General features: G+C 39.9%; 1 protein-coding gene across 1 annotated transcript in view; it reads left to right on the forward strand.

Moving 5' to 3' along the window:
- The window catches only part of als2b (alsin Rho guanine nucleotide exchange factor ALS2 b), a 155336-nt gene that overhangs the window by 61094 nt on the left and 67233 nt on the right, over positions 1 to 27009 (forward strand). Inside the window, exons 8-15 of the mRNA XM_059967134.1 lie at positions 591 to 776; positions 6209 to 6380; positions 7293 to 7482; positions 9065 to 9130; positions 10748 to 10910; positions 12208 to 12339; positions 21329 to 21457; positions 26517 to 26587. Coding sequence (XP_059823117.1) covers positions 591 to 776; positions 6209 to 6380; positions 7293 to 7482; positions 9065 to 9130; positions 10748 to 10910; positions 12208 to 12339; positions 21329 to 21457; positions 26517 to 26587 — 1109 coding nt within the window. The remainder of the gene's footprint in view (positions 1 to 590; positions 777 to 6208; positions 6381 to 7292; positions 7483 to 9064; positions 9131 to 10747; positions 10911 to 12207; positions 12340 to 21328; positions 21458 to 26516; positions 26588 to 27009) is intronic.

A 27009-nucleotide genomic window follows, 5' to 3' on the forward strand; every position in this document is an offset into this window, starting at 1 on the left:
ATACACTCTGTATCCTTCCTCTTACCTACACTACTAATCCCATCCATCAGCTGTGGGTCCATAGTTTTTAATGTCTAGGCATTTCAAGTGCTTGTCCAGACACTTCCTAAATGCTGTCAGTGACTCTCCTTCCACCACTCCCTTAGGCAATGCCTTCCAGTTCCTCACCACTCTCATCAGATCCCCTCTAGATCTCTTTTCCATTATCTAAGTCTGTGTTCTCTAGTTTCATTCATTTCTGCAAGGGGCAAAAATACCCATGGCCTACCCTGTCTGTACCCCTCATAACTTCACTAGCGAGCTGCTGAGAACTTTTCCAGTACTCCATTGGGAATGCTGAGTGGCTGTTCTCCTGCCTTTCACCTTGTGAAAGTTTAAAAACATTCTCTTTGTAACTCATGGAATTTGACATCGAGATCAGCTTAAGGAGGAAGGAAGCTTTAAATAGATTTGATGGAGGTGATGCTGCTGAGAAACATTTGTGTCTGGATACAGAAATCCCAACCATTTTGGAAGAATGAAATAGATTCTGATTATTGATTACTGAATAAACCATGGCACCCAACATCACAAATGCATTTCTGCTGCAGCTTCCTGAAGGTCTGCACGTGTGGGATGTGGCGGCAGGACAGGGACATACACTCTTTTTGGCTGATGGGGAATTTTTCCAGCCCAACGTGTACTACAGTGGACAGCAAGTTGTACATGACACCAAGGACACTAACTGCAGTCTGCCTTACACCAAGCAACCTGTGCTTCTGTCAGCATGCAAAGAGGCAAGTGAAACTAATATTATTTATTATTCAAAGAGATTAGAAATAGTGAACCTCATACTTTGGTCAAAAGAAAGTCATGCTAATTGAATGCAAGTTTTAAAACAAATTAACTTTTTAAAAGGAAAGGAAGTACATTTTGAGGTTCTCTCACATTTCTAATGTTGGAATCAGCGGAGCCAGTTTGCATTTAGAAACTGGTACATGAAGGAAAAGGCCAGCTGGTTTTGCTTTTGCTCAGTGCTGCACTGGGAAAGCCTGCTAGATGCTTATGTCTATTTCAGATGTGTGAGTGGGCCAGATTAAATTGGAAAAACTCAACATTCGTTTGAGGCTAGATTGGACTTTTAACTGGGACAGTTGGAAAGTGGAGTGGGCAAGTCTGACATAGTCAACACTACAAGCCAAATTCTGTTGTCATTGTTTCATTTTACAAATCCCCATTACCTCATTTTTCAGTAAATTACATTATTTTACTATAATGCTCTTACTCAAAAACTAAAGTGATTGAATATCAGTTATAAGTGAAGATTTTAAAGTAGAAATCCAATTTTAAAATGAACTTAGTTACTATACCATTGTAAAGTAATTTACCAGGGAAAATGACTGACACCTATCTAGAGAGACCACAGGAGACTTCATTTCAGTGAAATGGCATCCAACCAAGATGGAATAGAGAATTGAAAGGGCAAAGGGTTAAAGGAAGACCTTCTTATAAATGATAGTTATTGACTGGGTATACTTCCTTTCAAAGTTAATATGCTCCAGGTGACAAAAGATAAACATGTTAAAATAAAACTGAATTAGGTTAAAGTCAATCAGTTGGGGTTAATAGTTCATCAATAGTGGCAAAACAAACAAACAGGAAGCAAGGGGAAACGGCATAAATAAATATGCGTATATTGTGAAAGGTTAATGAAAGATGGCAATTGATTCAGAAATTTAATGGAAGTCTTCTTGCATTAGAGAAAAAAATGCTACCAATGTCTTTAAAAAAGTACTTGTAGAGAAAGTAGTATAAAATAGGGGAAGGGATAGTTGGAAGAACATTACACCCACAATTATATGGTAAAAAATCTTAATCAATAATCAGTAGTAAGGTTTCCAGGCATGTGGATGGACACAAAGCTAACATGGATGGTGCATGTGAATAAAATTCTTCAGCAGTGTAAAAAAGCCCTTAATGTGATAAGGTGCTTAGTTGAGTGTGATTGGGGTGCGAGTAGGCAATCACTTGAACAAATGTATATTGCTTTAATCAGATCTGGCTTTGACTATGGATGTACTGCTTCATAGTTCAAGAGACGTTTGGATAGTAGGGTTATAGAGGGCTATGGCCCTAGTGTGGGTCAATGGGAACAGGCATTTGAAATGGCTCAGCACAGACTAGATGGGCCAAATGGCCTGTTTCTGTCTGTACTTTTCTATAATTCTAACTCTAAACAACTTGTTTACATATTCCGCATTCTTACTCTCAAGTACTTATTGCTCAAAACTGTTCCTTTTCACTTCCAGATTTGTTTCCGATTTCACTTTGTCCTCTTTAGCTATTTAAACTCATAATGATAATTGATTCTTTCACTCCAATCATATGTTAAATAAAAATAGCTGCTTCAGTCCTGAAAGATTATGACCAGCTGGTTGGGTGATGCTCTCAACAAAAATACACATCAAGAGCAAATAAGCATGCTTACTTCTGACCTTAAGTGATTGCTTCTCTGCAGTTCACCAATGAAATGTCTATACAACCACAGCTGCAGCCACTTTTGGAAACTACCAGCCTTTTATTGGCATTTAGTGGATCATGTCATAGTTATTATGTCACTAGTGGTGGGAGAATGGAAGTCTCTCAACTCGATGTAGGATATTAATCACCTTTCAAAGTAGTTAGAGCCATAGAACTATTTAAATATTTTAGAAGCTGCATAATTTTTGGTTGTATTAAAGATGTTTGTGCATTGTATTGGATTGATGACTGTCTCTGAGCAGGATTTGCCCTGATCACTTGCTATGTTTTGAGGAAAGCGTTTTGAAGCATTGCAATAGTTTCCTCTTTGAAAAACCATAAGTGTTTCTATTTTTGTTTGAGTATAGTTGTTGTCCCCAAGCCTTTATCTTTCATATAGATATTTTGACTCATAACTTTGTTATACATTAAATTATGAATCAAGATTTCTTCCTTATTTTTTGTTGCTGTTAAGTTCATTTTTTTAAATCTACTTGGATGTTCTTAATTAAACTATAATTTATTGTATTATGTGTTGAAGGAGCAGAAGAGTTTCTTGATTTAAAAGAGTTTGGTGTTGAGGTTTCTGGGGGTGATGTCATCGTTGAGAATGGCAGCTTAAGTCACTAGCTCCTCTGGAAAAACACGTATTAAGCCCTGTTAACCCATCAAATATAGTATTTTTTGAAAAATATTTGAACTGAAAAGAGGGGCAAGAATGGGGAAAAGGAATGGAAATAATAATGTGACACTGCAGAGCCTGCGCAGAGAGGAGTGCAGCGGGCGACTCTCCTACCCGATCGCGTGCTAGTGAGGCGGCCACTGGGCCTCGTTCAGGCGAAGCGGCGAATATCTTCGAAATCCTGAAAGCAATAACGGAGGTCCAGAAAGAAATAAAGCAGCAGCTCTATAATATTAAGTCAGAGCTCGCCAGTGTCAATCAAAAAATAGCGGTGACAGAGACTCGAATTGAGAAGGTGGAAGATCGGGTTCAAAACGTGGAATGGATACTGAGTAAGACAATAAAAATATTACATCACCAAGAAGGTAAACTACTTGACTTGGAGGGAAGATCACGGTGGAAAAATATCAGAATCTACAGCGTTCCTGAAGGAGTGGAGGACTCGTCTATGACGGAATTTGTCGGAAAGTTACTTCCCCCGGCTATGAAGCTGAAAGTCGAAAGAGCCCACCACGCATTAGTCCCAAAACCTACCCAGGATAGAAAGCCACGCTCAATAATAATTAAATTCCTTCGGTACAGCACCAAGGCGGAGATTCTATGAAGGGCCTGGGGTAAGAAGAAAGTGTTTATCGACGATAAATTAATATATTTCGACCAAGATTACCCCTCCCCCCCCCCCCCGCGGTCCTGCAGAAACGTAAAGAATACTCTGAAGTAAAGCGAGTACTAAAGCAAAAAAGGATTAGATTTCAAACTCCGTACCCTGCTAAACTTCGAGTGTTTTATGACAATGGGACACGGTTGTACCAGACAGTGGAAGAGGCAACTACAGACATGAAGGCCTGAGGGTTGCCCGTCAAGCGTGACCAAAACGAGTGAAAGCCTGACTGAAGAATTATCCCGCTCCGCTTGGGAAATAATGCGAGAATCGAGAAGGCAGGAGATGGGAGGAGGCCGAGAGAAATATATCAGGAAGAGACTGGAAGTTTCCCAAAGACAGTCCTCACCCCCTTCAGAAGAGCCATAAGGTTTGGCTAACTTTAAAAATGTTGAGAAGCTAAATGGAAGCAAAAGTACACGGTGATATACCTATCTCGAGAAATACTTATTATAATGTGGATTTTATATTACTTAGTTGTTATTCTTTATTCACTCACTTACTCCTTTTTCCCCACCAAAATGAGAATAAATATATATAATATATATGTATGCTTGTGTGTGTATATTTATATATATATATATGTGTGTGTGTGTGTGTGTGTGTGTGTGTGTGTGTTACATATATGTATATAGGAGTACACAGGGAAATCTTTTCTGTGTAATGGATTTGTTCACTGACTTTTATGAATACTGCAATGGGGGCCCTCAACTCAAAAGTAGGAGGGGTTATCCCCCACAGCTAGACATTTCCTCTAGCTCAACGCAGGGTCATCTACTAGAGACCTCAGCTTTGGAATCATACGTTCGTTGCCATTTTTGTTATTATTTGTGTTTCTTGATTTTTATTTGTTCAGGGAGCAGATTGATTAAGTTTTATTCTAATTTCAATGACAGATAAATACAGATGGCTAAGGACAAGGCAAAATTCATTTCTTTTAATGTCAATGGGCTATTAAATCCAATCAAACGTAAGAGAATTTTATCCAATTTGGAACAATTTGATTCATACTGGGAAAAATGGTTTAACTACATAATGCCTCATAGGCCTGATTTTATTCTCACAAATCAATGAATATGTTGTAAAAAAAAATCACTCCCTACTTGTACATAGTTCTTTCATTTTGCTTGTTTTTTTCTTTCCACTCTTTTCTATAAGCGTGTACCTCAGATAAATACTTTGTGGAGATTTGTGATATATATTATTATATGATATATAGGTACAATGTCTGAAATACATCTTATGTAATACTTGAAGATGAACTTCAATAAAAAAATAAATTACAAAAAAAGAGTTTGGTGTTGATAGTATGCTTAGTTCACTGAAAATATCTGGGTCTGTATCCTAAATCATTGGGTGGTAATTTTAATTTATCCAATATGAAGTTTTGTTGAATGTTAGTTGAGTTTATTTAAGATATAACTGTTTAATCACTTGCCTCTTATTCAATATGTATAGTTACAGAAGAAAAGTTAGTCTATCTGATTGAGAGAATTGCAGTATTTTAAATTGATTTTTTTTAAACTCTCACAACAATGTAAGCTTATGTCAGAATGATTGGTGTTAAAGCAAACCTTGTCTCAGAAGTTTGAGATTATAGACAAAGTTAATAAAGAACAGGCAAATGTTTAAAGTTGCTCTCTTTTCTAAAACTCTTATGGGTTCCTGTTTATGCAGTTGGTAAGTATACTTATTATGTAACTGTATACCACTGCAATGTTCAGGAGGTTTATGGGTGTTGACGTAGTTACAGAATTCTGATCATGCAGTAGATTAGTGTTGTGAAATTATTGGGAGTGAATTTTGTTTGTCAACTGATAACACTAATGGGAAGTTGCTGTGTATGTATGATGGTGAGTGTTACATGTGTTGTTCTGAGTTACAAAAATGAAAGTGATAAGATTTTCAGGTATGCAACATGTCATGAATAACCACCTGAGAGGAGCAGTTCCTTTTGTGCAACTTCATCTGGTATCCTGATGCTGAATCCTTCTGTAATTTAGTTATCCCAATATACTGCTTGTAGAGTCTTACTTTGCACATTGCAAACACAATTATAATAAAATGTGCCAACAGGAGGGGAAAAAACCTGAAGTATTTCAATAATGTGAATGGCACTTTGTATGCACTCTTTTCTAGCTTGGTGCCCTGAATGAAATGAAGGAGAATACTTTCTTTACCTCTTTGAGAACTGAATGAATCTTAGGAGTGTGTGAGTGTGTGTGTGTGCTTTTAAGCTCTTTTTCTTGTTCCTGGTGTGATGTTGACAAATATTCTTAAAGTCCTGTCCGAAGTTTCGATGTTTACCTTACTGTAATGTTCTGTTGTTTTCCTGGCATGGTGGTAATGCTGTACTCTGATTTCAGCTTGGCTACATAAACAGTCTGTTTGCTGGAGGGCAGAGGTGCCTTGCTCTTGCAGATAGGAATGTCATGGGTTATATCGCCAGCTTACATGAATTGGCATCATCAGAGAGGAAATTCCACTCTAAGCTAAATGATATGAAAAATCAGATTCTCAGACCTCTGCTGGGTTTAGGTATGTAAAGTTATACTTTTTGACTGCTTGTTCACTCTAACATTTTATGCAGCAAGATGATAATACTTTTAGGATATTGATCTAAACTGGAAATCTAATCAATGACATGATGAGAGATGGGATGTTCTCAGAATTAAAATGATTGTAGACAATAGTGTGAGATGAAAAATGTTAGCCTTTAGGACTGAATTGTTATACTGTATGGTGGTAGAAATTGTTCTTGCAATATTACACAGTGAAATGTGCTCATTGGTATTACACTTGGTCAGATGTGCACCAACTGTAACTATATCCCAATAAACATGCACCACTAATGTTGCAACCTGGTGTTATACTACGATAGAGCTGAGCCCATTGGTACTGTGCCAAAGCATTAAATAACAAATAAGCCAGAAAATATCCCTATAATCTATAGTGACTTGATACTATATGTGAAGAAATGGGAATGTCATGGAGACTTAACAATACCATTGCCTTAACTAACTTAAGTAAATTCCTATTGTATTTGGCATTGAGATATTGAAGCTCTAGAAACTCTTTGAAGAAACCAGGTTCTGGGTAGGGTAATGCATTGAACATAGCTAAAAGATTGAGGTAACTTATGTTTTGAGAGTTCTTGAGGAACTTATTTAAAAATAAAGTATCTTTTGGTCTAAGAAAATAAGTTGGATGTTGCTCATCTGTTGGGAACATTGTACTGTCTCGTAGCTTTTGGAATTGGAAGCCCATTCATCTAATTTTCCACAAATCCTTTGTGGACTGAAGTACCATTGCAGGGTCACCCTTCAATATATGTGTGAGATTAAAAACTGTGAAGCGTGAATGAGGATCTTGTGATGCGCTGATAATCTTGATTTTTGTAATGCAAATTGTTAATATTACTGATTTATCAACTTTTTTTTCCCCTCACAGATAATTTGGCTTCTGCTTTGGGATCAACACTGAGTCAATTACTACAGGCTGCTGCTAGTAAATTTAGTAAACTCTGCTACCTGATTGGCCAACACAGTTTCACCTTGAATAAATTTCTTCACAGTTCAAAAGATGTCAAAACACTTGTCATGTTGGAGAATTCAAAGGTCTTCCTGGACACTTTCAAAGAGCAAGTACACAACCCTGTTACTATTAGAGTACTGCCAATATTTGCAAGGGATACAAATTAGAAAAGATTTACTTGATATCCCATTGAAAGGGGAAATGGTACAAAAGTTTACTATGTTAACCGGGATGTTGGTACCTCATCCTTTGAGCTACATTCCCATGGTATCATTGTAGCATTTAGAGTTGCATTATTACCAGTGGTGGGAGGTCCTGTGACCTGTCCCAGTGATGGTGATATTCAGTGGTTGCAATACTCATCTTGCCCTTCACGGGCAGTTCCTCTGTCCCAAGCTCTGGCCAATTCATTGCTGCAAGAGTGTGGGCAAAAGTCAGGGATTTGTGCCAGGCTTCCGATTTAGCAGAGGTTCCTAGCACAGCATGATATCTTTTTTTAAAAAAAATGTAAGGCAGTTGGCACACATGTTTGGACTGGAGGATCTGGGGGTGTTGGTGGGGGGAGTCGGGAATGCATAATTTCCAAGCATGTTGTGATGAATTGTTTCTGGTCTCAAATTGGTCACATAGTGTCTGTGACTGGAGATCTGTGATCAGTACAGAATCCCTAGTTTGATTTTGCCTGTTTTGTTCTGGCAATCTCATTTTATTGGCCATTACTTGGTGTTACTATGCTGGCTATGACTTTTTTAAAAAAAAAAACAAGTTTTCTGCTACTTCCATTTCTTAATGTGATGTCATTCAGTGGTCCAGACATGAGTCATCCTCCATTATAACTTGTGGAATCCTTGGTTTTGTGTGGAAATGAGGGCTGAGCTGAATAGCTCTATCCTTGCCTTATATCCTGTCAGTCCCATTTTTCCTTTCCTGATGCTGTGATGCCAAAGCCAATTGACACCCTGTCTCCTCACTAGTTGTCAGTCTAAAGTACATGTACATTAGTTTGGTGCCCATCAGAGCTTCATCTCCCAGGTGTATGTAATCTATGGATCGGAGCACTAAATCCTTGACTGCATGTTCTACTTCACCCCTCCATATTCAGTGTTTCAGTTGCCAGATACTTTGGCTAACCCCAGCAATAATATAACTTGACACATCATTTCTGAAGGTATGTAATTCTTTGGTAGGCTTGCTGTAGCTTTGCACACTTCATCTATACCCATTGGATCTTCACTCTGATTCTATCTCCTCTCCACATGCTGTATTCCAAGTTTGTGCCTTCATGTTTGAGTATTTCCAATTAATTTTCTTCCCAAAATATGACTGTCAGATAGTGAGAGTCAAATAGATGTGATGTCCCAACTGACTTAATGATCCCTTTTACTTTTCTCAACCTGACTGCAATGTTTTAGTTTGTAACACCATTCTCCTCCAATGTTTATCTTGTATAATCCAGCTTGATAGGACAAGCAGCTTGTTGGGTGGCCTAATTTGCCTCCCAGATTCCTGCCAGAGGCGGACACCCACTGAAATGCTTTCTGCACACTTTAAGACTATCACATACTTCCAGAACCCTTGAGTGTTGTCAGATATTGTAGGTGCCAATACCTCAGTTCTATCTTTGATTGGAGGTGTCTGTTCACTTGTGTACTATTAGTTCTTATGATTGTGCTTCTCTCTGGTTTCAGGTACTCCAGTTCGGTGGGGAACTTTGTGGTAGTTGGTGGTTTTCAAGCATTAGCCAAACCAACAGTGTAAGTATATCTGATCTTGTATCCCTAAGGCCATATTATCCAGCAGCACAAGTCCTCATAATCTTCTGTAAAGGATGCTGCTTCAAATAGATAGATGGAAACAGATAGTTTACAGCAGATCTGTCTGTAGTGAGCTGGATGGATAGTTTATCACTTTCAGTCCACCTTTTCCTTAATTGTCTGAAGGGAGTGGTAAACACCAGAGAAAAATGAGCAAGTTGTTTAAATAAGTAAAACATTATTTATTTTCAATTAAATTCACGGGCTCTGGATGTTTCTGAGCTTTAGAATCATTGCTTCCATGAGTGCATACTCTTGTGTTACATTAAGATAGTGTGCAGAAAAATTGGCTTACTACTGAAAAGCTTAGACAAGCCAGTTATGGATAAGAAGAGTAAAGGGAAATTTGTTCAATCATGGAATAATCGCTAAAATTAAATTGATTTCTGGTGAGGGAGCAATGGTAAGAGAATGAGGGTAGAGATACATAAGAACATATGAAGTTGGAGCAGGCGTTGGCTGATCTGGCTATGAACACAGCTCCACCTACCTGCCTTTTCCCCATAAATCTGAATTCCCCTATAATGCATAAATCTATCTGTCTAAAACCATATTTAATGAGGTACCCTCCACTACTTCCTTGGGCAGAGAAATTCTTCGGATTTGCTGCTCTCTGGGGAAAAGTAGTTTCTCCTCATCTCTGTCCTAAATCTATTGCCCTGAATCTAAAGGCTATGTCTCCTGGTTCTTGACTCACTTTCAGTAGCAATGACTTTCTTGAGCCTGTCTATCCCTTTCATAATTCTATATGTTCCTGTAAGTTGCCCTATCATTCTTCTGAATTCTAGCAGGTATCGTCCCAGGTCACTCTATCTCTCCTCAGCTTAACCGCCTCATCTCTGGAATCGACCTCCTCTGCATCACCTCCAGTGGTGATGGTGATACATTGAAGAGTCATGAGAATATATGTTCTGTGAGATGTAAACATGACTGTTTTCTCTCAGAGCTCTGCACTATCCTGCAGGCTTTAAAACAATTTTCTAATTGGCATCTTACACTCATGGATATTAAAATATTTGTCTTAATTGTGCTTTCTCTTTGATAATGTAATCGCTGTGACTTTTCCCACTGGGTCTATTCCAAACCAGTTCTATTTCCTTGTATCAATTCTGAACATCTCATCTCCTTGTGTATGGGCAAAGATGATAAGCTTACATTTATTTCCTAGTTGCCCTTAGAAGATGGTAAATAGGCCTTCTCCACCATTGAAGGGATTCTTTCAGTACTGGCAATTGGAAAGTTCTTGTATTTTGATGCAGTAGCAATAGAGACAGTGGTCCAATGATGAGGTCAAAAGGTCATGTGGGGGGTACTTGAGAGGTGACACCATTTCTGGAACATTGAACTTCTTGTCCTGCTTGGTGATGCTTTTGGAGGAAGGAAATGTTGGTGTAGGCTTCCAGTGAGTGTCCTGCGTATAGAAGGCACCTTCTCGTGGGCACCAATGAGATGCCTCTTCACTGTGCATTTCTTTGGTTGAGTAACATGTTAATAGTATTTTTTAAAGTAAAGCTCACAATGTGTTACAGCCCACTCACAAATTATTGTCTTGCGTAGGGAGCTCTTCAGCAGAAATCTTCAGACCCTCCAGCAGTTGTCGGAAGTGACAGATGAGAATGTTTCAGCTGCTGACCTCTTGCATATTCTCTTCTACATACCTACCAGGCAATTGCATGAATATGCACGTTTGCTGCTGAAGCTTGCAACCTGTTTTGAAGTGGTAAGTAGAAGTTCACACGTGCAATGTCCTTCTGTATTTCTTGCTCTATCATGGGGCCTAATTCACTGAGTCATGAAATCCAGATCATAAGTTTCTCCAAGACTGAAATGGGTATCTGATGACATCAGCTGATCTTGAATAAAGCCTTCATTATAGTTGTCCAGATAACATAGTAGTAAAGAGTTATAAATTGATGCTGGAGAGGAGCCTGATTTTTGGATTTGAACCAGCAGATTAAACATTATCTTGTTTTGAGGTAATGAGGTGAAGTTGGTCACTCGTACAGAGTTTTGGAGCTCTGTGTGAAAGTTGAAGTGTTCCAAAGGTTCCGTTTCATGTAAGGTAGCCATGAGCCTTCTTTACCTGAAGCTCATCGGTCATTTGGAAGGTATGGCAATGTTGTGAACAATAGTCTAACACCCTCAGTTCTGGGTCATTGACTGTGATCAGCTCCTACCATACCTACTGGGAAACTTAAATTGTGTTGCAAAAATAACACTATTTGCAAATAAAAGTTAGTGATGATCATGCAAACACGAGGAAATCTGCAGATGCTGGAAATTAAAGCAACACATACAAAAATGCTGGTGGAGTGCAGCGAGCCAGGCAGCATCTATAGGAAGAAATACAGACGACGTTTCGGGCTGAGACCCTTCGTCAGGAACGTCTGTATTTCTTCCTATAGATGCTGCCTGGCCCACTGCATTCCACCAGCATTTTGTGTGTGTTGCTTTAGTGGTGATCATGGTGACCAGGATATTACCAGGTAATAATTATGCAATTTTGCTATGTCAGGGTTTTAGAGGTAACCAGCATGTGTTAACATCATCTAAGATAGAATTTGGGTAAATATTAGTTCCATTTAGAACCTTGGTATTAAAGGTTGACCCATGCCTCACACATCTTAAAAGAGTTGTACTATATTTTAGAAGGCTATCAATAAGTGTTAACTCTTCATTACCCTCTGAAATTATCTAATTGAAGATCTATTTGAGTTTAAGCAATAAGTATTAATCTTGCTAAAAATGCCCAAATCCAAAAATGATCTATAAATTTTTGCATTGACACGTAACATAGGGTTGAAAACTGTTGCGCACCTTGTGGGTTGAAAATTTTTCTTCTCCCAAATATTCCATCAATATGCTGCTGAAAGGTGTATTCTGCATCTGGTGTGAGAGAACCTGACGGAATCCTTGGCAGCTGCAGAATACCATTCGATCAGCTTTGTCACTGTAATGAAAGAGAGGAGAAGCAGATCTGAATGGGATAATTCAATTCTGTTGTTAAACTGTGGCAGACCTCCAAGGAATACCACAAATTGCAGGAAGTCAGCTGCCAGTGTGAAGCTCTTGGTCTACACTTGAAGAAGAAACAGAAGGAGGCAGAATACACATACAGCTTTTGGAAGACTTTTCCAGGGAAAATGACGGTACGCTTAATACTACTGAGGTTGACTACTGTATTTTGGATTAGAAGCCTTTGCCTTTTGTAGAATGCCCCTGATGCCATTTAATGAATTGGATGCTGCTTAATTAATCCTTTTGTTGGAGGACAAATCTGCTGCTTAGTTTCTCTTTTCCATAGACGCTGCCTGGCCTGCTGAGTTCCTCCAGCATCTTGTGTGTGTTGCTTTGGATCTCCAGCATCTACAATTTTCTTGTTTTTTTACTGCAACTTTTTTTTGTTGCCACCCCTGCCTTCTCTGCTGCTTTCCTCTAATATTCTAACTGTGTGTATTTGAACATGTGTGCCATGTTTGCTCTTCCTTTGCAATGCCAGTGGAAGTGCTGCCGGAGCAGTGTTGTGGTTTCTAATCAGAGTTCTCCTGGAGCTCGTCTGTTGTGATGTGTCAAATCTGAATCAATTGATTGACCTACAACTGGCAGAAGTCCAGTGTATGATGTGAATTTTCTCTTTACATTGGGTATATCTGCTCCGTGGTGACATTAAAGCTTAGCTTGTCAAACTACCAATGGCACTTGCAAGGGGAGCACTTTACTATGCTGTAAAATCTTTTTTTTCTTTATTTAATGGTGTTGTGCATAGGAAGGGGCACAAACAGAAGCTAATGGCATTTGTTTGGTATATATCACCCCATGAAGTAGCACATAGCAAAAGATGGCAGTGACTCATCAGTGCTTCTGTTCAATGTAAAATGAAGCTGGAGTGTAAAGACCTCTGTTTAAAGTTTGCAGATTCTGTTTGTTTGAAACGTATTGCATGTTTCCTTGCTCAGCAGTGGAAGGGTTAATATGGGTTTAACTCTTTTTAGGGTTTTCTGACGAGATATATTCCTGCCCTGAGTGTAAGTATGTATTTAATGTGTGGCCTGAAATGGATGTGTGCTTTATCAAAATGCAATACCCCTGTTCTAGATTTAGTTTGTTCTGCAAGTGATTCCATTGTGGTGACCCTTCCCTTGCTGACTGCTACCAAATAAATTAGTTGCACTCCATTCAGTTGCTCCATTTACATGCTTGTGTTTGGTAACACTCACTGCACTGTAGTGCATTCTGAAGGTGTCTATGGTTGCTATGGTTTGATTCACTAAAGTCTTTGCTTAAAAAAAAATGGCTTTTGAAATAGGAATACTTTGTGTAACCTTCCCATCTTAACTTTCACAGGATAAAACTTGTGTCATAGCAAGCACTTGAGTCTTTAAGGGAGTTTTTGTTGGCTCTCTGGATTTGGGTCAGCCCCAGCCACGATGGTTGAGGAGTGAATCTGTCTACCACCTCTTCTTTTAGCTGTAAGAATCAACCTTACGAAGACAAAGCTAGGCTCAGAAACCTGCTCACTAACCAGGAAGCAACTCCTGCTCTGTGGCTGGGGAGAGTTTCTAAATCTAAAGGGACCATTGGGATATTGATGGTGGAATTGAGTTGAGGTGGAGTGGGAGAATGGTGCATGAAACTTGCTTATAATATAGGCAGTTTATCAAGTGAGTGATGCTGCAGAAAAGTATCTGACTCCTGACCTCCGGTAAATTAACAGACGACTTGGGCCATACTGACGCGGAAACAAATAAAGGTTCATCCTCCTGTTGTTTTTCTTGTTCTGTCAGAGATGGGTTGGGACTCATTAGGGCAAAGATGATCTATGCCCAGAGACCAAATAGTACTTAGAAGGCAAGGATGGGGGCAGTCCCTAAATGGTTAACAATATTAACTTAAAATGTCATGACAAAAGGCGGGGGGGGGGGGTACAGGCTGGTACAGAGATTACCAGTGCTTTCTTTCTTCCAGAAACCTGGGATCAAAGTGATAATAAACGCACTTTGAAAAGTATGTGTACACTATACAAGCTTGAGACTTGTCTCCTTCAGGCAGCCACAAACCAAAGAAGCTCCAAAGAACACACTTTTAAAAAAAACTGTTGAACTCTGAACCCTGAACTCTGGTGCTGTCAGTGTGATGGGTGCATGTTGATCACTTAAACCATAGAACATTACAACACCGAGCTTGGGTTTTCTCCAGGTACTCCAGTCTCCTCTCATGCTAAAGGCAGGGACTTGGTATATCCTACACGTGCTTGGAATGGGTGTGTTGTCCAGTTTGCATTTCTTGCACACTAACAGTGGCGAAGAATGGAGAGTAATTAATGAAGGGTGACAGAGATGAGGCAGGAGCCTGCAGGCCCGTGAACTTTGTGCCAGTGTAGGGAAACATTCTTGAGGATAGGTTTATAATCACCTAGAAAGGTGGGGACTGGGTCAGATGGTGTACATGAACTTGAGCAAGGCTTTTGAATGGGTCAGATTTGGGGCATATGAGATCGAGGTGTTTTAGCAAAGTGGACTCAAAGTTGGCTTTGTGATGGGAAGCAGAATATGGTGATGAAGGCATGTCTTTTTAGATACAGAGTAGTGTGTATGTGGAATAAGTTGCCCCAGAAGGTGGTTGAAGCATGTATAATCGCAGCACTTAAGAAACATTTGGACTATTGTATGGGTAGGAAAGAAATAGAGATGTGGGTGAATGCAGGAAAATGGGATTAATGTTTTTTTAAAAAAAACTCTCATGATGAGTTATGCCAAGGAGCCAGTTTCCATGCTCAATGACTCAGTGGATTTAACTACTAAATGAAATAGGTTGAAATTGATCTTCCTATCTTCCCTCAACATGAGGGAACTGCCAGTGTGATGGAAAGGATCAAATATTAAACAGTAGATGTTTATTGGATTTTTAAGCATTTGATAAAGTAGTATATAAAGAGCATCTTAACAAAATTGAGGCTTATAGAATAGGAGAATTGGTGTCAGACAGGATTTTTAAAAATGGATTAAAGATTAACAGTTCTGGTTACAAAGAATGTAGGAACAGAGGAACTTTGGGATTAAAATGCATTGATATTGTGACAGATGTGGTCAAAGCACATGGATTTCATGAGGAATTGAGTACAAAAGCAGCTATTTAAAGCTTAACCAGAGCTTTATTTAAAGCTAGAGGACTGGACTCAGTTCTGGTTATTCTACCAGAAGATTTTCCATTGCTACCAGAATGTTGGAAGAAAGTGTCTTCAGCTTCAACACCGTTCTTTGTTTAAAAATAACTATATTGTAATGAAATGCGAGGATGTTACAATGATTGGTAGTAATGTCTTGCTGTGCAAACCAAAACTAACCTGATTCACCCAAACTTCCTATTGGAACAATATTACTGGGGAAAAAATGCAGCAGCAGCTATTCAAAAATGTTGAAGAGGTATCATTCATTGCTCCCAAAGTCTATCAGCCCGCTTGATCCAAAAGTCTAATTGGTAAAGCTACTGGAGAAGTGAGTTTCCATTCACCTGTTCAGATTATTAATACATGGTCTGCTCTTGTAAGCGAGTGATTTTTACAACAGCAGGTCAAATATGATGGCAGAATATAGCAGTAATGGTAAGACTCTTGGCATTGTGGAGGATCAGAGGGACCTTAGGGTCTGAGTCCATAGGACACTCAAAGCTGCTACGCAGGTTGACTGTGCGGTTAAGAAGGTGTACAGTGCATTGGCCTTCATCAACCATGGGATTGAGTTCAAGAGATGAGAGGTAATGTTGCAGCTATTTAGGACCCTGGTTAGACCCCACTTGGAGTACTGTGCTTAGTTCTGGTCACCTCACTACAGGAAGGATGTGGAAACCATAGAAAGGGTACAGAGGAGATTTACAAGGATGTTGCCTGGATTGGGGAGCATGCCTTATGAGAATAGGTTGAGTGAATTCGGCCTTTTCTCCTTGGAGTGATGCAGGATGAGAGGTGACCTGATAAAGGTATATAAGGTGATAAGAAGCATTGATAGTGTGGATAGTTAGAGGCTTTTTCCCAGGGATGAAATGGCCAACATGAGAGGGCACAGTTTTAAGGTGCTTGGAAGTAGGGAACAGAGGAGATGTCTGGGGTAGGTTTTTTTTTGCGCAGAGAGTGGTGAGTGCGTGGAATAGGCTGCCAGTGACGGTTATGGAGGCGGATACGATAGGGTCTTTTAAGAGACTCCTGGATAGGTCCATGGAGCTCAGAAAAATAGAGGGCTATGGGGAACCCTAGGTAATTTCTAAAGTAAGTACATGATCGGCACAGCATTGTGGGTCGAAGGGCCTGTATTGTGCTGTAGGTTTTCTATGATTTATTTAATCTTGTGTTTAGGAACTGCTTATACACGTATATAATGATAATTGTTTTAAGCAAGCATAAATGCCCTTAAATTTTATTTCCTCTCGCAGCAGCTTCGACAGTGGGGATTTGGTTTCATGACTAGATATCTGGTCTTGTTTAACCTGATATTTACAAGACTTTCCAACAAATGTCAGGAAGTTGGTAAAAGCCACAATGGCTACCTTTTCTGCATGTTCTCTTCCCTGAAACTAGTTATCATTTCTGCTATGCATTAGGCCAATCCAGCACAAGAAGGACTTCAATGTGATTATTTTTCCCTCTGGTGTTTGACCTGGGAATATATGGGAAATCTAAAGTGAAATTATATTCAACTTGTACTGAAGAGAACAAAAGAACAATGGGAACCCTTTAAATTTTAAACACCCTTTAAATTTTTGTGCTTTATTTTATTTCCCAGCCCCACCCCAGCATTCATTATCTGACATTATCACATACCTTCAAATTTGTACACAAAACACCGTTCAACAATTCTCTAACTTTCTCCTGCTTTCTCATTTATTAGACTGTTTTGCCTTTTACAAGCTTATTTGGGCTGTCATTTGCTAATTTGGTGTTTCTTTGGATATTAATATGCCACTGTATGAAGTATGATCTTCTAAAATATCCACCTGGCCTGAAGTCCATTTTTTAAAAATTGTATATAATTTGCAATTCTGCTGTCCCCTACAATAATGCCTGAATGCAAGGAAGATCCAAAGTGACTTAATTCTTGTGCTGCATCCCCACAGAAAATGAATCCCACAAAGGGCCTTTTTACATCTTGTATTGGCATAAAGTTTAAAGCGGTTTTTGCTTTTATTTTCTTGCATATAGAGGCCAGTCATTCTCTAAAGTTCATAGAGCATTCCCATTCTCCCACTAAATTTCCCTGTTCTCCCTATGCTGTCATTCACTTTGTCTGATTCTATCCTGCATCTACAAACTATGGGGGATGAGCTAACCAACACAATTTTTGGGATGTGGGAGGGAACTGAAGACCCGAGGGAGAAACTCGCACCCTCACGGGAAGCTTTGCACAGGGAGTGCCAAAGGTTAAAATGGATCTGGACTGCTAGAGATGTGAGGCAGCAGCTGCACCACTGCACTGCACATCTGTTGTTATTGCATACAGGACTTGTTCTTTCACTAATACATTGTTTGTAACTTCCCTGCTGAAGATGGACACATAGTAGCATCCTCGACCTCTGCCAAATAGTTCCTTTCTCTTCTCTAATTGTCTGCATTTTTCCTTTAAAACTTTTTTTTTGTAAATGTTTCCTTTTATGGCACCTGCTAATAATGTCTGTCTTTGTCATCTATCTCATTCTAATCAACATACTTTAGTGATCTAAGGTGCTGTATCTTTCAATCCCTTGTCACTTCCTCACTGTACCTCATCTATTCCTGAACATTACCTCTTGGAAGGCTTCACAGTATTCATTCACCTTGGATCACAATCTTGGACTTGATCACATTTTAGTTGACTGGCATTAACCTTCTATTTTAATACTTTGCTTTTAACCATTTTCAATAATTATACGAACCCTCACATTAGATATGATTTTAGCTTGTAACACTGATACCAACAATGGATTGAAAATGTGTTGATCTGGGAAATATCAGAAATCCCCATTTTCTACTTTAATTCTTTGTTTTGTTCTGCCCATATTTAGGGTAATTAGGGCCTTCATTTTCACTCTATTTCTAAAATATGTTTACAGAATTGTTCTGCTTTCTTCCTGTGGGGGTGTGTGTGTGTGTGTGTGTGTGTTGCAGTGCAATTTCCTATTTCACTTATTACTGACCAAAAATATTCTGACTTGAAACCCTTGAACATCTCCACACCTCCTAGTTTCCCTGCTTCCTGAAAAAATCATACCTAGGACTGTTTCCATTCCTTATTGAGAATCATTCTTCTTACATTTTAGCAATCTGTTGCTTATTTTTAATATGATAATTGCTTCTTGCTGGGTAACCAAAAATCAGGGTACTTTTCCCTGATGCATCAAAATAAGTTGAAACTCTTGCTAACTTCTCAGTTCCTTCTACTTCAGTGTATATACTCCTAGATATTTTTAAATCTCTATTCATTTACTGGCAAAGCTACAATTTGCTTTTGTTCCTGTTGTCCTCTGGTGGTTTTGGAACCACTGCCCTGAATGGCTGCAGTTTTTCCAGTGACAAAGTGCTGTTGGGTAGTGTATAGGTAAGTGTATGGGTAGAGTGAGTGGGTATGAAAATGGATACGGTAACAAAATGGTTAACAATTAGGAATTTGTGGGCCTGTTATGTTGTTGGGTAGATTGACCCTTGATACTAAATAGGGGGAGAACAATATATGCCTCTGGTCTACCGGAAAACATGCCTGAAAGCAAGCTAAAAGTGCTGATTTGCATAAAAGCAATCAAATACCTTGTCTCTAAAAATGTTTTTTTTACATTGGTTGTAAGCTTAATAGGGTGCATTGTCCCTGGGGAGGCAGAGGCCGATTGTTGAAGATCACATTGACCTTGGTACTTGCAGGTGTGGAGGATGTATGTTGGCTTAATACGTGAATGGGGCTTGGATTGGCTAAGTTGGGGTCATGTAAACATCGGATTGGATGCCTAGCCCTTTCTAGCTGGACTGGGAGGTGGCAATAGTGCTATAAAAGTGGGCAAGTCCCTTCTTGGGCAGACCACTTGCTTGGGTCCCACCTGTGGGCCGAGCACTGAACCAGCGCCAAGAATCTCCACCCTAGCCAGTCCACAGTCGATCGCCTGCTTCACAGATCACGCAGACATTGCTAAGTATATTCGGCGGTGTAGACTACTAGGGGTTGATTGAGTTAGCCCTACCTATTAGTGGTGTAGGTAGTGTACAATATAACACGTTTCTCGTAACTCTCTATTTCTTCTCTGTATTAACAATAAAGTGGGTTTTGAAGGAACTACTGAGTTTGAATCCATTTGTTTAAGCAAGACCAAATAGTTGCAGCATCCACCCGTCACGATTATTCTATTTAGATCTATGGAACAGTTCGGAAGTTCAGCTGTTTTAATGCAGTGATTGGGAAGAACCAGAGATTATATTTTCAAGGCAAGACACTGTTTGCCTTGAGGAAACCTGCACATGGTGGTGTTCTGCGCTCTTATTGCCCTTGTCCTTGTGGAAGAGGTCCTGTCTGAGAAGTACTACCAGAGCAGCCAGGTCCAGCAAGTGCAAAGCACTTTGTAGATGGTGCATACTGCTGTTTTGGAGAGAGGGTGAGTGTTCAGGGTGGTTGATGGGTATACTCAAAGGAGCTGCTTCGCCACAAGTGATTTTAAGCTTTTTGAGAGTTGTTGGAGCTGCTGCTGTCTGGGCAAGTGGTGAGTATTTCCTTGTGCTCCTGACTTGCGGCCTGTAGATGGTGGAAAGGGCTTGGTATCAGGAGGTGGGTCACTCACAGCAGGACTTGTATCAAAGGCTTTGACATGTTCTTATAGCTATAGCATTCGTGTGGCTAGTCCAGTTGAATTTACCAGAGGTGACATGTCAAAAGTGGGATTTGGTAATTGGTTAATCTTTAATTGTTTTATTATTATATGGTAGGTAATAATCCAGTAACATAAAACTCTAATAATCCAGCACACCTGGGACTTAGTGCTGGACTTGTAGATTTTTCTGGATCTTTGGATGTTACTTCTATTAATATACCAAGAAAATTTTAACTGGCCTATCTTTAGAGATTACAGTCAATTATAACAGATTTTTCAGTGAACCACATCAGTTGATCGTGAATCAGTGCCCCAGTGTGGAAAGGGAGAATGGCTGGCTGCTGAACCAAACAAAATATAACTTTCTGTAGCGAGGTGCTACAAACAGCTAGAAATAACGACACACAGTCTGTAAGTTGCACTCCAGACTAGTTTATTCAAACTTCACGGCACTGTCCTTTCCGCAGCTCCATTCCCACCCTGTCCGGGCGGAAATGACCTCAGAGGTGCATTACAAAAGTGGGCTTTCTCCCCTTACTGGTGAAGAAGGCGGCCCAGTGCCATTTTGGGGCTGGCCTCTCTGCCAATGCTCACGTCATTTTGTGAGCTGGTTCGCCTGAGTAGAAAGTGGGTCGCCACATTTCCTATCCACTGCATTTTGACTTTGGCCTCATCATTGCCTTGTGCAAGTTTATAATTATTTCCTTATATTCTTTTCCCTTACTAATCTTTTCATAGTTGTGTCCTTTTATTTTGCTTTCAGAGAATTGTTTCAACTTTTGGATCCCTCTACTCTTGGCATTCTTGATTGCTTGTTTCGCAGCTGGTTTGGGGTGGGAGAAGGGTTTTCTGTTTATAAATCTTATCCAAGGACAACTACTGGGAGGTCTGTTATGCAGAGTGAAGTGAAATGCTGTAGTTGGTGAATATTATTCTGGAGTATGAAGGCAAGAATAACACTGTTTAATAGGAACTTAATGGTAGCAGAAAGTATTGTTTTTTTTTAAAAAGCAAGAAGCTGAAAATCTGAAGTCATTTGTTAACTTTTCTGGACTGTAGTCTCTCAATAGAATCAATCACTGAATTGGATTGACTACGATGTTTGGTGTTAATCGCCTTATTACAAAAAGAGCATTTTAACAATGGTGGCCAGATGCCCAGGCAAACATCAAGCTGATATTGGCCATGATTCCCATTTCACTGCATCATGTTAGTGTGAGATGTAATTAGTCAATTTTTGCTCTTGGCTATGTTGAGATAACTGCTGATATGAATACACTTGACTGTAGAATCAATCGCATTTTTAAAATCTTTTTTGCCAAGGATTCTCTGAGAAAACCAGAACGTCGACTCATCTGTGAGAGCAGTAACCGGGGCTTGACACTGCAACATGCTGGTAGATTCTCCATCAACTGGTTTATCCTTTTCAATGATGCACTTGTCCATGCTCAGGTCAGTCTATCTGATGCGAATGCGAAAGGTCAGTAAAGGGAGCAGATTAGCTCTTCATTCGTGTTGGGAATGGCAATGGTTTGAACATTCACTGGTGGGAAGATGTCCCCAGTCATTTCATCATTTCTCTGTGTAGAGAAGACAGTATGATCATACTGAACTTGGAATACATTTGTATAATAATAACTTATTTATAGATCACTTTGCACTACATTGTATGGAAAATTCTTTACAACGGGATAAAGTACAAACATAAAAATGAAATACAAAATGACGTCAATTAAAGTTCTCAGCTGAGTCCTCCTTTCTCATTTCCTGTCCCAACACAGATGTGAGCTGATCAGCCTGCTGAATCTTTGTTGCCTTTTAGAGCCCGAGTACAGTTTACTTTTGTCTAACTCTTTCTGAAGAAGGATAGTTATTTTCTTTGTTCAATTTACTTAAAATAGTCTACCTGGAATATTGATTACAGTTGTAGTGCTGAACTGCAGTACTTGCAGGTGACATCGGTCAGAAATGGCTATTCCCTTTTGTGCTTCGCTGCTGGCCATCCTGTAAGAGGCAACAACAACTGGTGGCCAAGCTACCCAAATGCCATTGCTGAGTCCTGGATCAGAACCAGGATATGATGAAGAAGCACCTTGAATCCAAGAAAAATAAGTCAATATGTTTTTCTAATGTAAGACTAGAACTATTAGTTGGCCAAACACAAAAATCAGTTAAGTTGCGTTTAATGCCCATATTAATCACCAGTGGCCTTATTGTAATGGAATGTGATCAAGTTTAATTGTCATTCAACTGTACAGCTAAATGAAAGTGTTCCTCTGGGGCCAAGATGCAAAACACAGCACATGCAAACAAACACAACACATCAATAGCACAACATACAGTCTGAAATAAGTAATATTATTAGCCAACTCCCCAAGTGTCATGGCCTGCAGATTGGTGCATGGGATGTTGTCCTGGAGCCATATTTCTACAAGAACAAGTGCAAATTAGTTCCTCATGTGCTAATGTAATGGCAGGCAAATATAACTCAGCTTGTCTTCTGCCGAGCAAACACTGGAGAGCAGCATCCATGGAAAGGACAATCCCCTAATCCAGCTTGGACTCCACTGTGCCTTTATACTCTCCCATACTGCCTCTGGTGTGCAAGCACCTGGGCGTCTGCAACAGGTGATGCTGCGTCATGAGGGCAGGGTCAGTACAGCAACCGAGGTCAGACAGCTCCCCCGCCGTCGGTCACCTATGAAGCAGACTTGCAGTATTCTACATTCCCAATATCCAACAGGGTCTTGCAATCATGAAAAGAAGTCCAAAACAATCATTTGTACCATTTATTGGACTGCACCACCTTCCCTGTCTTGCTGTTGTAGGTGACAACATAGTACTCAACAAGCTCGTGCTGTGAAGCTGCATAGCTGTTCAGCAGCTTGGAAGTGAGTGTTCTCAAAATCCAGTAGTGCCTTGTGATCAAAGTAAAGATGTAAAGGGCAAACAATTACATTGGTTGGACCTGGAGAGGCCACTGCAACAGAGTGTGCCGCTGTGTTACCAGAAGGGCTCTTTGTGTCCAGACCCCATCTAGAAGACCATGACTGATTTCAGATCTTGGGGAAAGACATATTGGCCTTGGAAATGGGTGGTTTGGGAAAAGATTTCTCACAAATGTTTAGAGGAATGATGTCAAGACTAGTAGGGCTAAACATTTCAGCTTGCATAAACTTAGTTGTTAATCTCAAGGGTAGTAGATTTGGAATTTACCCAAATGGTTGTGGCTGCTGGATCCATTTTAAATTCTTGGGAACTTAAGTAATGAGTTTTGTGCCTACATGTTGAGGCTTTTGAAATGGTGTCTGAAAATGATGGTGAGATCAACTATGATGTATCTGAACTGTGAAACAAGCTTGAGGTTGAACAGGTGACTCCAGTCAATCAACCTCTGTTCCAGTGATGCAGGTGATACATGATTGCAGAGCAAAAGAAACATATTACAATGAAAATCTCTTCAGTGAGGTGTCACCACTTGTGAATTTGGAACATCTTTGCTTGACAAGCTGCAATTGAATGTACCAGTTTTTGGTCTTGTCACAGATTAGTTCACTTAACTTCAGGCCTCTCTGTGTTAATAAGAAAGCTGAGTTTTAAGCTGTGATGTCTTCAATATTGAGTTAACTTTGATTACATCCTGTTTGTATTCCAGTTTTTAACTGGGGCTCCACTGGACCGGATTCCTTTCACATCACTACTTTCATTTACTGACTTCATTTGTCCCCTTATTCCCACCTCCTGTGATATTCCCCACTTTTTGATGATTTCTGGCCGTCAATAGACTTGCAAATGCAACTGCCCTCTTCTGTTACAATCAAGGTATATAAAAATGGAGCAAACTAAAAAGTAGATATAACTGAATGGCCCTTAACTGAGGGGTTAAAACTGTAAAATGTTTGTCATTGTTAGCAAAAAGAATGATAGCGGAAGAGTTGAATGGCTTTTTGCATCCAAATTATGAAGAAGTTCTAGAACTTGAAGCTTTAATTGAGGTGGAAATGATCAGAAGACTTTAAAATTTCAGTATGTCTAAGGTCAAGAACTAAGTGTAGTTAGTTTAGATAGATCTTGTTTAACCATGATAGGTTAAATGGTCTCCTTTTGTCTTAAATTTAAAAGTTCTAAGTAAATTTATTATCCAAGTACGTATGTCACCATATACAAACCTGAGATTCATTTTTCTTGCCAGCATGCTTAATAAGTCCATAATAGAATCAATGAAACACTGCACCAACTGGGTGTTTAACCAGTGTGCAAATATGAAAATGAATAAATAATAAATAAACAATACATTTCGAGAGCATGAGATGAAGAGTCCTTGAAAGTAAGTCCATAGGCTGTGGGAACATTTCAATGATGGGGTGTGAAAGAAATTGAGTGAAGTTATCCCCTTTGGTTCAAGAGCTTGATGGTTCAGGGGTAGTAACTGTTCTGAACCTGGTGGTGCGAGTACTGAGGCTCTTGTACTTAGCAGCATGGGCGGTGGGGATCTCTGATGGATGCTGCTATCCTGTGACAGCGCTCCATGTAAAAGTGCTCCCTGGTAGGGAGGGCTTTACCCAGGATGGACTGGGCCATATCTACCTTTTTTTTTGTAGGAATTTCAGTTCAAAGGGCATTGGTATTTCCATACCAGGCTGAGATGCAGCCAGTCCACTAGGAATCTATAGAAGTTTGTCAAAGTTTTAGATGTCATGCCAAATCTTCACAAACTCCTAAGTAAGTAGAGGTACTGCCTTGCTTTCTTCATAATTGCACTTGCACATTGGGCTAAGGATGAGTCTTCCGAAATAATAACACCCAGGAATTTAACATTGCAGTGCCTCTCCATTACATTGGGGAAATCGGAGGATTGGTTTATGGACCTCTAGTTTCCTCCTGGCCAATAATTAGTTCCTTGGTCTTGCTGACACTGAGTAAGAGGTTGCTTTTGTGGCTCCAGCCAGCCAGATTTTCAATTTCTTTCCTAAATGCTGATTCATCACCACCTTTGTTTCGGCCAGCAACAGTGGCGTCATCAGCGAACGTGATGATGGCACTGGAGCTGTGCATAGCCACACAATCATCAGTGTAAAGTGAGTGGAGCAAGTGGCTAAGCACATAGCCTTGGAACAACTGTGCTGATGGAGATTGAGGAGATGTTTCCAGTCCAAACTGACTGAGGTCTGCAAGTGAGGAAATCGAAAATCCATTTGCTCAAGTAGGTATTAAGGCCAAGGTCGGAGCTTATTTATCAGTTTTGTGGGGATGATAGTACTGAATGCTGAGCTGCAGTTGATAAAGAACATGCTGATGTATGCATCTTTGCTGTCCAGGTATTCCAGGATTGAGTGAAGAGCCAGTGAGCTGGCATCTGCTGTGGTCCTTTTGCACCAATAGGCAAATTGGAGTGGATTGAAGTCACTTCTCAGGCAGGAGTTGATATGTTTCATCACTAATGTCTCAAAACACTTCATCACTGTGGATGTTAGTAGCACTAACATCCACAGTGATGAAGTGTTTTGAGACATTAGTTACTGAGACAAGTTACCATGTTCATCTTGGGCTCTGATATGCTTGAAGCAGGTGGGTACCTCACACTGCTGAAGTGAGAGGTTAAAGATCTCTGTGAACACCCCAGCCAGTTGATCAGCACAGGTCTTTAGTACTTGGTCAGGTACCCAATCTGGTCCGGATGCTTTTCATGGGTTCACCTTCCTGAAGGCTGATCGTGTATTGGCCTCAATAATCATAGGATCATCAGGGACTGTGGGAATTTGTGATGGTTCGTCCATGTTTTGATGGTCAAAGTGAGCATAGAAAGGATTAATCTCATCTGGAAGCAAAGCCCTTATGTTGCTTGATTTAATTTTGAGAGGTGGCAATATTCAAGCTCTGCCACAACTGTTGAGCATCCTTCGTTGATTCAAGTTTAGTCCCGAGTTACCACTTCACCTGTGAGGCAGCCTTCTGGAGATCGTAGCTGGACCTCTTGTAAGCCACATGTTGCTCTGACATAGAACACAACAATCTTTCATTTACCTCCAGCACAGCAGTCTTGCCCTCACTTCCTCGATTTTTGTTCTGCAGTGACTGCACATTTGCAAACAAAACAGTGGGTGGAGGGGCCTCCTCCCTCTGTTTTCAGCCTGGCTTGGTGTTCTCTTACCCACCCCACCTTCCTCAGTAATCATCTGTGTACTCTCCAAGACCATTTATTAAGAGATCAATTTTGTGGGAAGTGGAAAATTTTTATTTCATCTTCTTTGTGATTTCTGGGTCAGTGATGAAAGATGTAGGTGACGCAAACTGAAGCCCGTTTCCCACAATGTCTTGCCAACACAACAGAAGGGTTACTGTCTAGCTGATATGCGCTTGTACTTGTTCCTCTTTCCATCGTTCTAGATGAGTCTCATATTTTAACTCTTGGTGGTTTTTGCAGATTAATTGGAGTTGATTGTGCCTGAAGCTTTTTACTTCCCATGAGCATCATCTAATGTGAGTTTCATTCTCTTTCTTTGATTCTCAGTTTTCCACTCACCATATATTCCCCCTCACCACGCTCTGGATAGAACCGCAACTTGAAGAAAGCAGCAACCCGTGAGTATAGAATGATTGTATCCCTTGTAGGCATTTTCATGTAAGAAATATTCTAACAGTGATTTATTGGGATTTTCTCTACATTAATCAGTTCAAGCATCCTCTAGGGTTTCTTCTGTCATTTTTTTTTCAGCCTCAAAAGTTAAGTAGTTTCTTAGATTTGGGCAATGATTGTTTGTCATGAGTTGTTGATGGCTCTGAGCTGTTTGAAAACAACTTATTTAAGGTGCTTTATTTTATTTTCCTTCTGGAAAGGTATCTTTATATTGAAAGGAAACCACCAATATCCTTTTTAATGTTCATTGATATCTAATCTGGGCACACCAGAGATCTGAGGGTACAGTAATCCACCCACTTCATTTGCAGTAAACTGAGGAGTAAAGAAGTAATGGAAATAAGATAAATATGAGCTTAATGGGCAT

Source organism: Hypanus sabinus, chromosome 4 (assembly GCF_030144855.1).
Source record: "Hypanus sabinus isolate sHypSab1 chromosome 4, sHypSab1.hap1, whole genome shotgun sequence".
In the NCBI taxonomy this organism is placed as follows: Eukaryota; Metazoa; Chordata; class Chondrichthyes; order Myliobatiformes; family Dasyatidae; genus Hypanus; species Hypanus sabinus.